The 13279-nt window shown below is 44.0% G+C and overlaps 1 protein-coding gene across 3 annotated transcripts in view; it reads right to left on the reverse strand.

The window, feature by feature from the left end:
• E2F3 (E2F transcription factor 3) overlaps positions 1-12397 on the reverse strand; it is a 123571-nt gene extending 111174 nt beyond the window's left edge. For 2 of the 3 annotated variants that reach the window (XM_030211540.1, XM_030211530.1), the window contains exon 1: positions 11774-12397. In XM_030211540.1, coding sequence (XP_030067400.1) covers positions 11774-12118 — 345 coding nt within the window. In that variant the 5' untranslated portion in view covers positions 12119-12397. Of the gene's footprint in view, positions 1-11301; positions 11369-11773 lie in introns of those variants that run through there. The other variant, XM_030211543.1, reaches the window with a different exon arrangement.
• Between the last annotated feature and the right edge of the window lie 882 nt (positions 12398-13279).

The following is a 13279-nucleotide window of genomic DNA, read 5'->3' on the forward strand; positions in this document are numbered from 1 at the left end:
AAAGCGTTGGGACTATGCAGCATTTGCTTCTGTTTAAAAGATTTCACATTTGAACACAAAAGAGTAGCCACACTGGGTCAGACCAATGGTCCATCTAGCCCAGTATCCTGTTTTCCCAAACAGTGGCCAAGCCAGCTCACAAGTATCTGGCAGAAACCCAAATCATGGCAACACTCCAAACTACAAATCCCAGGGCAAACAATTGCTTCCCATGTCTGTCTCAATAGCAGACTATGGACTTTCATCCAGGAATTTGTCCAAACCTTTTTTAAACCCAGATACGCTAACTGCTGTTACCACCTCCTCCAGCAAAGAGTTCCAGGCCATAACTATTTGTTGAGTGAAAAAAAATATTTCCTCCTATTTGTCTTCAAAGTATTTCCAGGTAACTTCGAGTGTCCTGTAGTCTTTCTACTTTTGGAACGAGTTAAGAGACTCAGGATTTTGAGACTTCAGTCCTCCCCTCATCTGTCTCTTTTCCAAGCTGAAGAGCCCTAACCTCTTTAACTATTTCTCATACGAGAGGAGTTCCATCCCTTTTATCAATTTGGTCGCTCTTCTTTGTAGCTTTCCTAATTCCACTTTATCTTTTTTGAAATACAGCGACCAGAACTGAACGCAGTACTCAAGTTGCGGACACACCATGGAGTGATACAAAGGCATAGTGTTTTCAGTCTTATTCACCATCCCTTTCCTAATAATTCCTAGCATTCTATTTGCTTTTTTGGCTGCCACCGAACACTGAGCAGAAGATTTCAGCATATTATCTACAACGATACTCAGATCTTTTTCTTGAGCATTGACCCCCCCCACCCCCAAGGTGGACCCTAGCATCAGGTAACTATGATTCGAATTATTCTTTCCAGTGTGCATCAGCTTGCATTTGTCCACATTCAATTTCATCTGCCATTTGGATGCCCAGTCTTCTAAAAATTTCCTAAGGTCTTCCTGCAATATTTCACAGTCCACACAGTTTTGTTTCATCTGCAAATTTGATCACCTCACTCGTCACTCTGATTTCCATATCATTTATAAATATGTAGTACCGGTCCCAGTAAAGATCCTACTACTACTACTTATTTCTATAGCGCTACTAGATGTACGCAGCGCTGTACACTTGAACATGAAGAGACAGTCCCTGCTTGACAGAGCTTACAATCTAATTAGGACAAACAGGACAAATAAGAGATAAGGGAATTACTGAGGTGGGGATGATAAAATAAGGGCACTGAACAAGTGAGTAAGGGTTTAAGAGTTAAAAGCAGCATCAAAAAGGTGGCCTTTTAGCCTAGATTTGAAGACGGCCAGAGATGGAGCTTGACAGACTGGCTCAGGAAGTTTATTCCAGGCATATGGTGCAGCAAGATAAAAGGAACAGAGTCTGGAGTTAGCGGTGGAGGAGAAGGGTGCAGATAAGAGAGATTTACCCAGTGAACAGAGTTCCCAGGGAGAAGTGTAGGGAGAGATTAGAGTGGAGAGGTACTGAGGAGCTGCAGAGTGAATGCACTTACAAGTCATTAAGCGGAGTTTGAACTGTATGCGAAAACAGATAGGGAGCCAGTGAAGTGACTTGACAGGGCTAATATGAGCATAGCGACAGCTGCACTCCACTGTTCACCCTCCTCCACTGAGAAAAATTACCATTTAACCCTACCCTCTGTTTTCTGTCCGATAACCAGTTCCTAATCCATACCAGAACCTTGCCTCCTATCCCACGACTAATTTTCTCAGGAGTCTCTCATGAGGAGCTTTATCAAAAGCTTTCTGAAAACCTAGATACACTACATCAACTGGCTCACCTTCATCCACATGTTTATTAATGCCTTCAAAGAACTGAAGCAAAATGGTGAGGCAAGACTCCCCTCGGCTGAACCCATGCTGACTCTGTCCCATTAAACAACGTTTAACTACGTGTTCCGTAATTTTATTCTTTATAATAGTTTTCACTATTTTGCCTGGCACCAACATCAGGCTTACCGATCTATAATTTCCCAGATCACCTCTAGAACCCTTTTAAAATGTCAGTGTCACATTGGCCACCCTCCAATCTTCAGGTACTACGGACAATTTTAAACGACAGGTTACATATTACTAATACCAGATCAGCAATTTCATGTTTGAGATCTTTCAGTACCCTGGGGTACATACCATCCAGTTCAGGTGATTTACTACTCTTTAATTTGTCAATTTGGCTCAGTATATCCTCCAGGTTCACCGAGACATTTCGGTTCTTCTGCATCATCACCCTTGAAAACCAATCCCAGTACAAGCAGGTCTCTTACATCTTCTTCCGTAAAGACGGAAACAACGAATTCATTCAGTTTCCCCACTATGGCCTTGTCCTCCCCGAGCACCCCTTTTGCTCCTTTGTGATCTAATAGTCCCATGGACTCCCTCGCAGGCTTTCCTTCCGACTGCTTGTGATTAACCCCGAATGCAGGTCTTTGTTTGACCGGAACACCATTACTTCAAGAAGGTGTCGGGTGTATCACATTTGGTTGCTAGAACACAGTGGGTGGGCGCTTTTTTAAAGATAAGTAGTTGCTGTTTTGATATATATATTTTGGATATTATTTTTGTTGTGTATTTAATAAAAAAAAATTTTTTTAATGAGATGTTGGCAAATGATTGATGCTTTTGACATAAGCTGTGCCTTGAAACAGCCGAGTGCTATAAGAGGTCTTATAGCTTGTTCTTATTTATGTCCGATGCCAACTTGCCTTCTCAGTACATATAACTGTTTGTAATTTTGTTTTTGGGAGTCTGCTACACTTATTTTCATCTCTCTCCAATATTTTTGACTAATTGGGTTTCTGCCAGGTACTTGTGAACTTGATTGACCACTATTAGAAGCAGGATACTGCGTTAGATGGTCCACTGGGTTAGATGGTCTAACCCAGTATGGCTATTCTTTTTTTCAGTCTGCATGTATTTTATTAAAAGTTTGCAAATGACAAAAATTAAAAATCACCTCACTTGCCATTCTGATATCCAGATCCTTTATAAACATTGAATAGCACAAGTCCCAGTACAGATTTCCTGCAGCACTCCACTATTCACCTTCCTCCATTGAGAAAAATGGCCACTTAACCCTTCGCTCTGTTTTCTGTCCAATAACCTATTCCTAATCCACAATAGAACATTGCGTCCTATCCCACAACTAAGTTTCTCAGGAAATTTAAATCCCTGCATCAGTTAACATGCAGATCAGCGCACTTGCTTTGAAATGGATAATATTTCTAAAGTCCTGGGAGTGATAATACATAGTACTCCAAGTTAATCCTCAGGTTAACACTATTGTCAAAAGACCTTTGTATAAAGTGAAACGATTACTACCTGCTGCACACGCTGGTATTCATTGACACAAGACACTGCTCCGATCCTTCCCGCTTGTCTTCATTTCGGGCAGGACTTAACGCTACATTATTCTAAAGAGATATATGGTTCTCCAATAATTGGATAGAATTCATAATCTACATACAGTGAGAAGACTCCTGACGCAGGCCTATATGGCTGAAACACAGCTGTGTCGAGTCCCTTTCTCCCTGCTATCTTTTGGCTAATAAAGTTGATTTTTAATTTTTGTAACCAAAGTGTCGTCTAATGTATTTATATTTTTAAATACATATTCTGTGATTATTTTTATATTTTGATAATTTTTTTTATTTCCATTTTTGGGACATTTTATTTTTGTGTTTTTGTGAGTCATCTTCGCTGTTTTGTTTTCAAGTGTTTGCATACAGCATGGCTTGTGAAATATATACCGTGCAATGTTTTGAGCAGATGTATAATGCTGAAATTTCAATTAAAAAAATCAAACAAACTGAAACAATTACACTTAGTTTGCTCTTTTTTTCAAAATTTTAGATTATATCTACCATTCTCAATTTTTATTATAATGCTTGTATCCCAATTATCCCAGCGTTCAAGTTCAATGTGGCTTGCAATCCAATTATAAGCGGGTACTATCTGGGCTCACAATCGGGTTTTTGTACCCTAGGCAATGGAGGGTTAAGTGACTTGCCCAGGGTCACAAGGAGCTGCAGTGGGAATTGAACCCAGGATGATGGATCAAAGTCCACTGCACTAGCCATTAGGCCATTCCTCCACTCCACTGTAATTCTTCATATTCTGGTATTTCAGTGAAGCTCAAAAGGAAACTGGATCAAAACACTGCTGCTAGGCTAATATTTAAGAAAGCAAGATTTGATCACTGTCACCCCTTTGTTCAAGAGCCATCACTGGCTTCCTGTTGAGGCCTGCATTTTAATTTTTTTTTTTTTTAACCAAACAAAAACTTTGAATGACGGTGTACCTGAGGGTTTTTCTTTTTGTTTCGACATTTAGGTGGCAGAAATAGTGAACATTTAATTTTGTCTTTTCCATCAATAAAGGAAGTGAAGTTTAAAAATGCTCACGAAAAGACTTTTGGTTATGGTGCAATTAGTATCTGAAATTCTTTACCTCTGAACATTCTAAATTCCATATAAGTGGACATTAGACAAAGAAGCTGAAACACTAAGTTCAAGTGTGCCAATTGTTAATTTTTAAGACTGTAGATGTAATAATTGATTGGGATTTGTCAGGATGCAAATCCTTTATGTAATACCTATATAGAAGCTAGTTCCGACCACCATCTTCGTGAGAATTTTGCAAAGAGATTTGTAAGCAGAGTTTGCCTAAATAGTGATCTACAAAGGCTTGAGAAGCTTCCTAAGTTCAAAGAAAAAAAAAAAAAAAAAGTCATGCATTTCAAATACTAATATAAGAGAACTACATGTCTGCTTGCTGGCCACGACTTAAGTTTCGATTGATCTCTAGGTGGCCAACATCTATGATCAAATGGCCTAAGGATGAACAGTGAAAGAGGGGAGGGGGAGGAGACAGGGTGAAGTTCTAGTGCCTCTTTGGAATAAATCAGCCCATTTTTTCTCCACAAGGAAATCAGGCTGTGGAGTCAGAGTCGGAACGAAATTTGGGTGGAGTCAGTCAGTAAAAATGTACCGAACCCAACTAGCTTCAAAATAAAAATTGACAATATATGGTAAATTTATAATTTTATACTGTAGATCAGGGGTTCTCAACCTAGTCCTCAGGACATACTTAAGCCAATCAAGTCTTCAGGATACCCACCATGAATATGCATGAGATAGATTTGCATACAATGGAGGCAGTGCATTCAAACTTGTCTCATGTATTTTCATTGTGGGTATCCTGAAAACCTGATTGGCTAGGTGTGTCCCGACTGGGTTGAGAACCCCAGCTCTAGATCCTGGTCAAATATATAATTTTATTTAAGTCCTATCTACCAGTACTTCAGATCCTGAACAAAAAGTTTAAAACCTAATATCACTTGGATTTGGACAGTAGAAAAATAGAGGAGTTGAAGCTTTGGTGTACCGATGCCACAGCTCTTCAAGAAGCAAGCGTGTCCAGAAAACATTTATAAATACAGTGCAGTCTCTCCAACAAAAAGGCCCTGATGTGTAGCTTAAGGATCTAAATAAATCCCTTGAGGAGATGGGGGATGGGTACGTTAACATATCTTAAAATGGCATTATATACAACAGAATTTGACAAGTTTTCTTTGAAAATAAGAGCCAGCAGGTTAAGACCTCTATTCCCACTACAGCTGCTTGTGACTCTGGATAAGTCACTTAACCCTCCATTGCACCAGGTACAAAGTGCCTGTATATAATATGTAAACTGCTTTGAATGTAACCACAGACAAGAGTATATCAAGTTCCTTTCCCTTACCACCCCCCTTCCATTCCCTCCACCCCCACCTAGACCAAAGCATAGCAGAGGGGGTAGCAGCATCCCTTCAAAGCCTGCAACAGCTCATTAGAGACCTATGTGCTAAGGCTGTTTTTTCCATTCTTTCTCTGTGCTGAAGAGCTTAAGAGAATCAGGCCCTTATTGCAGGCCTTGACAAATTTTCAATAAATCTAGAAGCCAACCCAAAAAGCTTAGGAGCCAGTGTCTGAGACCTCTCCAACACCGTCTCCGGCAGGGGCGTAGCTATGGGTGGGCCTGGATGGGCCCAGGCCCACCCAGTTTCGTCTCAGGCCCATCCTCACCTTCTCCCACCCCCGCCGTAGCGCTGCCTTCTCTCCTGCACTTCGCGGTCTCTGTCTCCCACCCTCACGGCAGCGCTTTCAATTTGCTATCAGCGCTGCCTGCCTGACAGCTGACAGACCCGGCGCGACGTCCTCCTGCTCCGGGGCCTTCCCTCTGCCACGTTGATTCAACTTCCTGTTTACACAGGGTGGATTGTATGCAGCAGAGGGAAGGTCCTGGAGCAGGACGTCGTCGCGCCGCGTCTGTCAGCTGTCAGGCAGGCAGCGCTGATAGAGCGCTGCCGCGGGGGTGGGAGACGGAGACCATGAAGTGCAGGAGAGGAGGCAGCGCCACGGTGGGAGGTGAGTGGAGGCAGCGCCGATAACTTTAAATGTGCTGCTCGCTGCGTGTGTGTGGGGGTGGGGGGGTGGGGGTTGTAGTTGTAGTGCCCACCCATCCAACCCGCTGGCCCACCCAAAAATTGTCTTCTGGCTACGCCACTGGTCTCTGGTAAAGTTTGGGGAGAGAAGGGGTTTGAATCCCCTCCCAGATCAGAAGAGCTCTTTGTGAGCAACTCCATATGCTGCTCCTCCTCTCCCCTTGATGGCACTCCCTCCTGTCCAGGGAGAAGTGACTTGGAGTGGGGGAGCCAGGAGGGCATGGCCAAGAAAGAATTTAAAAAAAAAATGAGAACAATGAAAACAAAAACAAAAAACAGCTAGGTTGAGAACCCTCAAGAGTAAATGAAGACCTCTGGGAGTAAAAACAGTGCTCACCTTTAAAGGCAGCAGATTTATGGGGCAACTGTTGTGTCCTTGTTGCCACTACTTTCACAAGCCTATTCCGTGTTTTCTGGAGTGCCAGCATTATGCAGATACTTTTGCTTGAACCTAAACATTCATTCAACTGCAGTGGCCCGAAGAGATCTCCCAAACACCTTCCATATGTGGAAGCACTCCTAAGAGCAGTATGAAGGAGAAACCAGGATGGATGGTCCAGGACCCAAATCAGCAGGTGCTGGTACCACACTGAAGGCAGCATCACTGCCTGGAAAGCCTAGCCAGACTTGGTGGCCAGGACTTAAATACAAAACGTACGCATCCAGTTTTTCCTACATAAGCACACAACTGTGGAACGCAGTACCAAAAGCCTTGAAAACAACGCACGGCCACCTAAACTTCCGGAAATCACTAAAAACCAACCTGTTTAAAAAGGCATACCCTACTGACCCAAATTAAATGCCTGATCTCTGCAACACAACAAAACTAAAGTACGTAATGGACATAGCACAACTCTTCCACTTTACAATTCCCTAATGTAGCTGTTCCACATAAACTTTATCTTTCCACATCACTTTGTATTTGTTCACACCGGAGTCTGCGAATGCCTCTCCGGTACTATGTAAGCCACATTGAGCCTGCAAATAGGTGGGAAAATGTGGGATACAAATGTAACAAATAAATAAACATGCTCAGAAATGATTACATGAGACCTACATGAACATTTGGCCAACCTGTTGATAACTAACAAAGAAATGCAAGTGACTACAAGATCCTCACAACTGAAGGTAGCCCATGTGCCCCAAGAGCCTGCCACTACTCCAGGAGGGTGGCCTCAGTTCACCTATCCCTACTGGATTACAAACCCAGGTTGACGTTTGGGGAGTTTCCTGGTAGTGTAAAAGGAATGAGTCAAGTGTGGACCCTAACGCCACACAGGTGATTAGGTAAGTCCCTGAAGCTGAGTTCCTTGTACCAAAAGGACCCTACAGGGCTTACGCATTTAACCCTGGAACAAGTGACCAATGGGGCTGAAGAGAAGCCAGAGGTAAAGATTGAGCATGGTGCTTACCAGGTACTGGTTGGAGAAGACTTCAGGAAGTTGTGCCACCTGCTGATGGGAAGCCTGTACTCCACTGCCTACCACTGTGACTGGTGCCACATGCCAGGGATCTGCACTGAGGCCGCTGTTGTGCTGGGGCCCAGTGGCTGCCACAAATTAATTACCCTACCTATACTATAGTACTTGGAAGCCTTGACTGTATGGTTGGGACTTTAGGAGCTCTGGGTGATGGTGGTAGCCCTTCCTTAGGTGGGAGAACCCTCCATGTGGCAGGTGCTCAACTGGGAATGGCTGAGCTGAGGGGAAAAGTATGCAGGATGCTGCCCCTCTCCCCTGAACAGGCTCCCTCAGTGTCAAAGCCACCATAAACTTAAGTCTTGCCAGGCAGAAGTGACACAGGAGGGGGCAGATCCAAGAGGCCATGGCCCAGAAAGTATAAAAGCTCAGATTAAGAAGGCCCAGAGGGAAGCAGTGAAGACCCACTGCATATGATTCAACCATGAATCTGAACTACAATCATGACAACCAGGTAGGCCAAGTTCAATTTGGGATCTTGAAGAACTGTATGCTTGACCCATCTACAGGTAGGCTGGTGAATGTTAACTAGAGACAGTAGTGCATGCCATAGCCTGCAGGAGCAGGACCACAGGACTTTGCTTATATCTATGGACTAGTTTGTGTTATGCTCTCCCTTGCCTGTGAAGCTACCAGGACTCCCCATTCTAACACTTCTAGTGAAGTATTTTCTGTTCACCTTAACCCGCCTGCTGTGTGGCTCCAGGCCTGCTCTGCATGGGTTGGACAAGTCAGAGGGAAAGCTTCACACCAGCTTGCAGGCAGCATATGTGCAACACTGCCACTGCTAGGGACTAACAGACCACTTTTAAAGGTAGACAAGGGGGGAGGAGGAGATAACAGATCAAATCGAGGACAGGGGAGTAGAAGAGATGTTTGCTGGAAACACTGCATTGTGATTCGTTTTTTAATCACAATTAATAATTAATGCATTAATCACAGAGTTAACTATTATTAACTTGCAACCCTAATTAAAGGAATGCTCAGGAGGTCAGAGTATTGTGCAGCGACGCGGACAGGTAAACAGGAGTTAGTGACTTGCAGTTACTGCAAATTTATTTTATTTGTTACATTTGTACCCCTCGCTTTCCCACTCATGGCAGGCTCAATGTGGCTTACATATTGTATACAGGTACTTATTTGTACCTGGGGCAATGGAGAGTTAAGTGACTTGCCCAGAGTCACAAGGAGCTGACTGTGCCTGAAGTGGGAATCAAACTCAGTTCCTCAGTTCCCCAGGACCAAAGTCCACCACCCTAACCACTCCTCCACTCTATTTTCTCAGGTTCAAGGCAGCATACAAAACCAATTTTTGTGAGGCTCATATTTAGGCACAGAAGCAGCACCGATGTGTGCTGACATTTCAGTTTTAGATTGGACACGTGCACAAGAAGCTATGCATAACACAAAACCCAAATTCTTCTATGCTAAGAAAAAGTACTCCAGTCATGCAGGATTCACCATTTTTGTGCAGAATCTGCAGTAGTACTGCGAGAACGAGGACTAGTTTAGCAGCTGAACTTTAGCCCATGCTAAAGGAGGGAAGGCAGGTTGGCTGGCAGGCTGGCTCTCTCCCCCCCCCCCCCGAGCCTCAGTAGGCCCTTCCTAGGCCTACCTTAACATGCCTTTTCAGGGGCAGGAAAGAACACAAACGTTTTCCTGCCAGCTGCCACTGCTTCATCAAAATGGCCACCGAGACATCAAGTCATCTCATAAAGTTGCCACAAAGTGTCTGAAGCTATTTGAAAGAAGCAGCGACACCGGTTCAGAGCAGCAGGCAGGAAAGAGAAGGGTTTTTCCTGTCCTGAAGAGGTACTCCCGATGCAGCTCCTCATCCTCCCTCACTGGTAAGGGTGCGAGGGAGGGATGGGTAATCTTGAACAAAATGGAGTAAGACTGTGTGCAGGGGGAGGGACTGGAAAAAATGTAATTTCGATACAGTGTGAGGGGGCTCAAAAAAGTGGATTAAGTTTGGGTGCAGGGAGGGCTGGAAAAAAAGGCAGATGCTACATGTGGGTACAGGGAGGGGGCTGGAAAAAATATGGAGCATGGGGAGCTCAAAAGGCTGTATGGAGTGTTTACATTATGACAAATAAAGTTGCAGAATTTGCAAACTTCTGCACCATTCTGTGCAGAATTCCGCCAGGAGTAGAAAAAGGACACTTTGTAAGCTGGAATACTTCTGCTCATCCAGAAAAGTAATGTATACAGGTGTTCTAGGCACAACTCACTTTCAGATATGGTCACTAGAATATAAGTTTTCACTATATTCATGTCAATTTTCTGAAGCCCCAACAAGCTAATATTCAACCCCTTACCCCTTTTGGTTACTTTAATAAAAGGATGCCCTAACTATTCAAGCATGCTCTACTGAATGAGCCCAAATACAGCAAACATGAAACCAACAATTCTATAGACCCCCATATAACAGCTCAATATCAATATGTGCACAAGGGTTGAAGTTTGCTCCCACCTTTTTCTCTCTCCATATTTCACTGTAGCCCCCCCCCCCCCCCACCCATATACCACAAGTTTCCTTATAGGGGCCCAAAATATTTGGACAGGTTATATCCAGATTTTATGGGATCTATGGTGTATAGTAATAAGCCTCCCCCCCCCCCCCCCCGTTTTATTTATAAATTTAAAAACAAAAAAAATGTAGAGGTAAGTCTTTCTTCAGCAGGCAGCCCAACCTGAACAGGTTTCCACATGGCTGCATTACTCCACAACATGGCAACTTTCTGTGCTATTATCGTTTAGCCAAGACTTCAGAATTTCATGGGTCAGTTTTCGAGGGCTATTAAACAGGCTTAACTGTATTTAGGATTCGCTGCCTGTTGGTTGTTTGATGACCCAAGCACATGAAGGCTTAGCATACCAGATTGGCAAAAAAGAGCAGGGGTGGACAACTGTCCTGCCACATGTGTAAAGATAAGAACTCAATTGTAACTTACAATTAAGTTTAGTGCTTTAGAAAGCTTCCACTCCCTACTTTTTTTTTTTCAAATCAATAACTTTAAAGCTGCCAGTAAAAAAAAAAAAAAAAGATGGAGTATGGGGACCCTCGGGAACCTCAATGCAGCACGTGCCCACACCATACTAGATCAGTTTCAAGAAACAACGGAGAACAGAACGAGAAAGTGTCCCCTTAAATAAAACTAGCACCTGGAATATAAGCAAGAATCATTCGTCGTCAGACCACCATATGTAACTAAACAAGCTAGGCACTCACTCATGCCAGGTCCAAAACTGCAGTTATGACTCAATCACTCGATTAATAAATTATATAAAGATCAGGAAAAAAGTTTCCCCTTTTACACGTACTGTACATAGGGAGATCGGATTCATATCATCTTGATTATAAAGATCTTGCAAGATTTGTGGGTGACCTTTCTTTTCTACTTCATCCGGGGCGTGACCCCTCTTCCACGTAAAGAAAGAGGAAGCTTCAATACAGAAAGAGGTCCAAGGGGCAAAAAAACAAAACAAAAAAAAATCCATTTTTTTTTTGCAAAAGAAAGGTTTTATTCGTGAGCCCTCCCGCCCCCTTCTTTCTTCTACCCATTATCCCTACACCTCACACACGTATCCCTCTCCTTAACAAACACAAGCAGCTGACACCCCAGAAATCCTACCTCCAACTTTCAACAGACTGCAACCCTTAACAGAAACACAAGATGGAATCTCTCATGTGCATATGTATAAATATGTGCCTTCTTACGCTACATATATTTCTTCCCCTCCCCCCCCAAACATTTTTTACTTTGCTGTCATTCGGCTGTTGCAGGGCTATTACCGGAGGGCGTCCCAGAACTGGCTGCAGCAGGGCTGCTCCCACTTTGGCGGCTGGTCCGTGTGGTGTGGAGTAGAGAAGACTGCCAGCGAGCGGCTCGGGGTCACACACGCTATGCTGCGGGAGTTGCTGCTGAGAGGTAAGAAAAGGAGGGTGGCTTTGCGCCGTCGGAGACCCGCAGGGCTCCAAAGGCGGCGGCGCTGCTGCTGCAGCCGAGGTAAAGATGTGGATATAGGCAGCGCCGCCGGTACCACTGGCGGCCGTGAGGCGGGAAATTAAACCGCTCCTGTCCGTGCTCGAGCCTTGATGCACCGCGGTCACTGGTATCGTCCAGACTCCTTTTCTCATCTTCCACCGGCACGGGCTCCCCCTCCCCTTGCTTCCCCGCCGCCGAGGCCCCTTCTTTTTTTCCCTCGCGAACGCCGGCACCCACCCTGTAAATGAGCTTGAATTTGGGCAGAGGGAGATCCCTCAGAAGCACAGTAGCTGGTTCGGGGGGTATATGGGGCGCGTGATGTGGCCGATGGAGCGAGATTCAGGCTGAGGCCCTCCGTGGTGGTGGCTGAAAAATGGCTCCAGGAAGCTGCAGCTCTGACAATGAATGAAGGGATATGGGTTTACGCGCGAAGGTCCTCCCGCGAAACTCGGATTTCCCGCGTACTTTTCAAAAAGGATTTGCATGACCGCGCCCCCTGCCCCACCACCAGCTTCTATTGGCTAGCACTGAGTACTCTCAAGCCCAATCGGAACGCTCGCTAGCATTCCCTCCGTGTCTCATTGGCTTGCTATGGGTCGCGGTTGCCCGGGCGACCGCAGCGTTCTATTTGCATGTTGAAAGCCATTGGTTCATGTGTTGACGGGGGATTCCCTTCTGCCTACAGCTGACCCTTGGGATTCCGCTGCCAAAAGGCAGATGCTGTTCTTCGTGGCACGTGGTTAGCGTAGAGTCATACAGTGTTCGGCATCTGTCAGAAACAGAAGACAGAAAATGATAGGTAAACCATTTCCGGCGTTTGTATTAAATGCCCGTTGTTGAGGAAAGCTGCATTTGTAAAAGGCAAAGAGAATCAGTTGTTTGCATGCGTTCTGTTAGACTGAATTTACATATTTTCTACCACATGGAAAAACTGGGTCACCAGGTGGCTCCAGATCATCAAAGATAATGTTTGAGAACGTTTTCACACAATCCTCTTCAACTAAAATAATTTGGAAGCCCTAGGGAAAATAAACTGTATCTTTTATGCTCCGGTTAATCTTAATGAAAAACTACAGAGTCCTGAAAGCTCTATGGGTGCAAAGGGTGTTTGTAAAATTTAAGAAAATATTTTTGTTTTCAATTTACTTACTTGTAATATTATAATCAACAAAATTAATACAGTGTCATCTTTCTAAAGAAAAATCCACTGCAAACAAACACATCATAATAAATATTACAAAAGAAGCAGAAATTAAACAGTTTATATAAACAGCCGATAATGTAGGGGGACCTTAATAAAATCAAAATATAAA

The sequence above is a fragment of the Microcaecilia unicolor genome, chromosome 1 (genome assembly GCF_901765095.1).
Source record: "Microcaecilia unicolor chromosome 1, aMicUni1.1, whole genome shotgun sequence".
Taxonomy (NCBI): domain Eukaryota; kingdom Metazoa; phylum Chordata; class Amphibia; order Gymnophiona; family Siphonopidae; genus Microcaecilia; species Microcaecilia unicolor.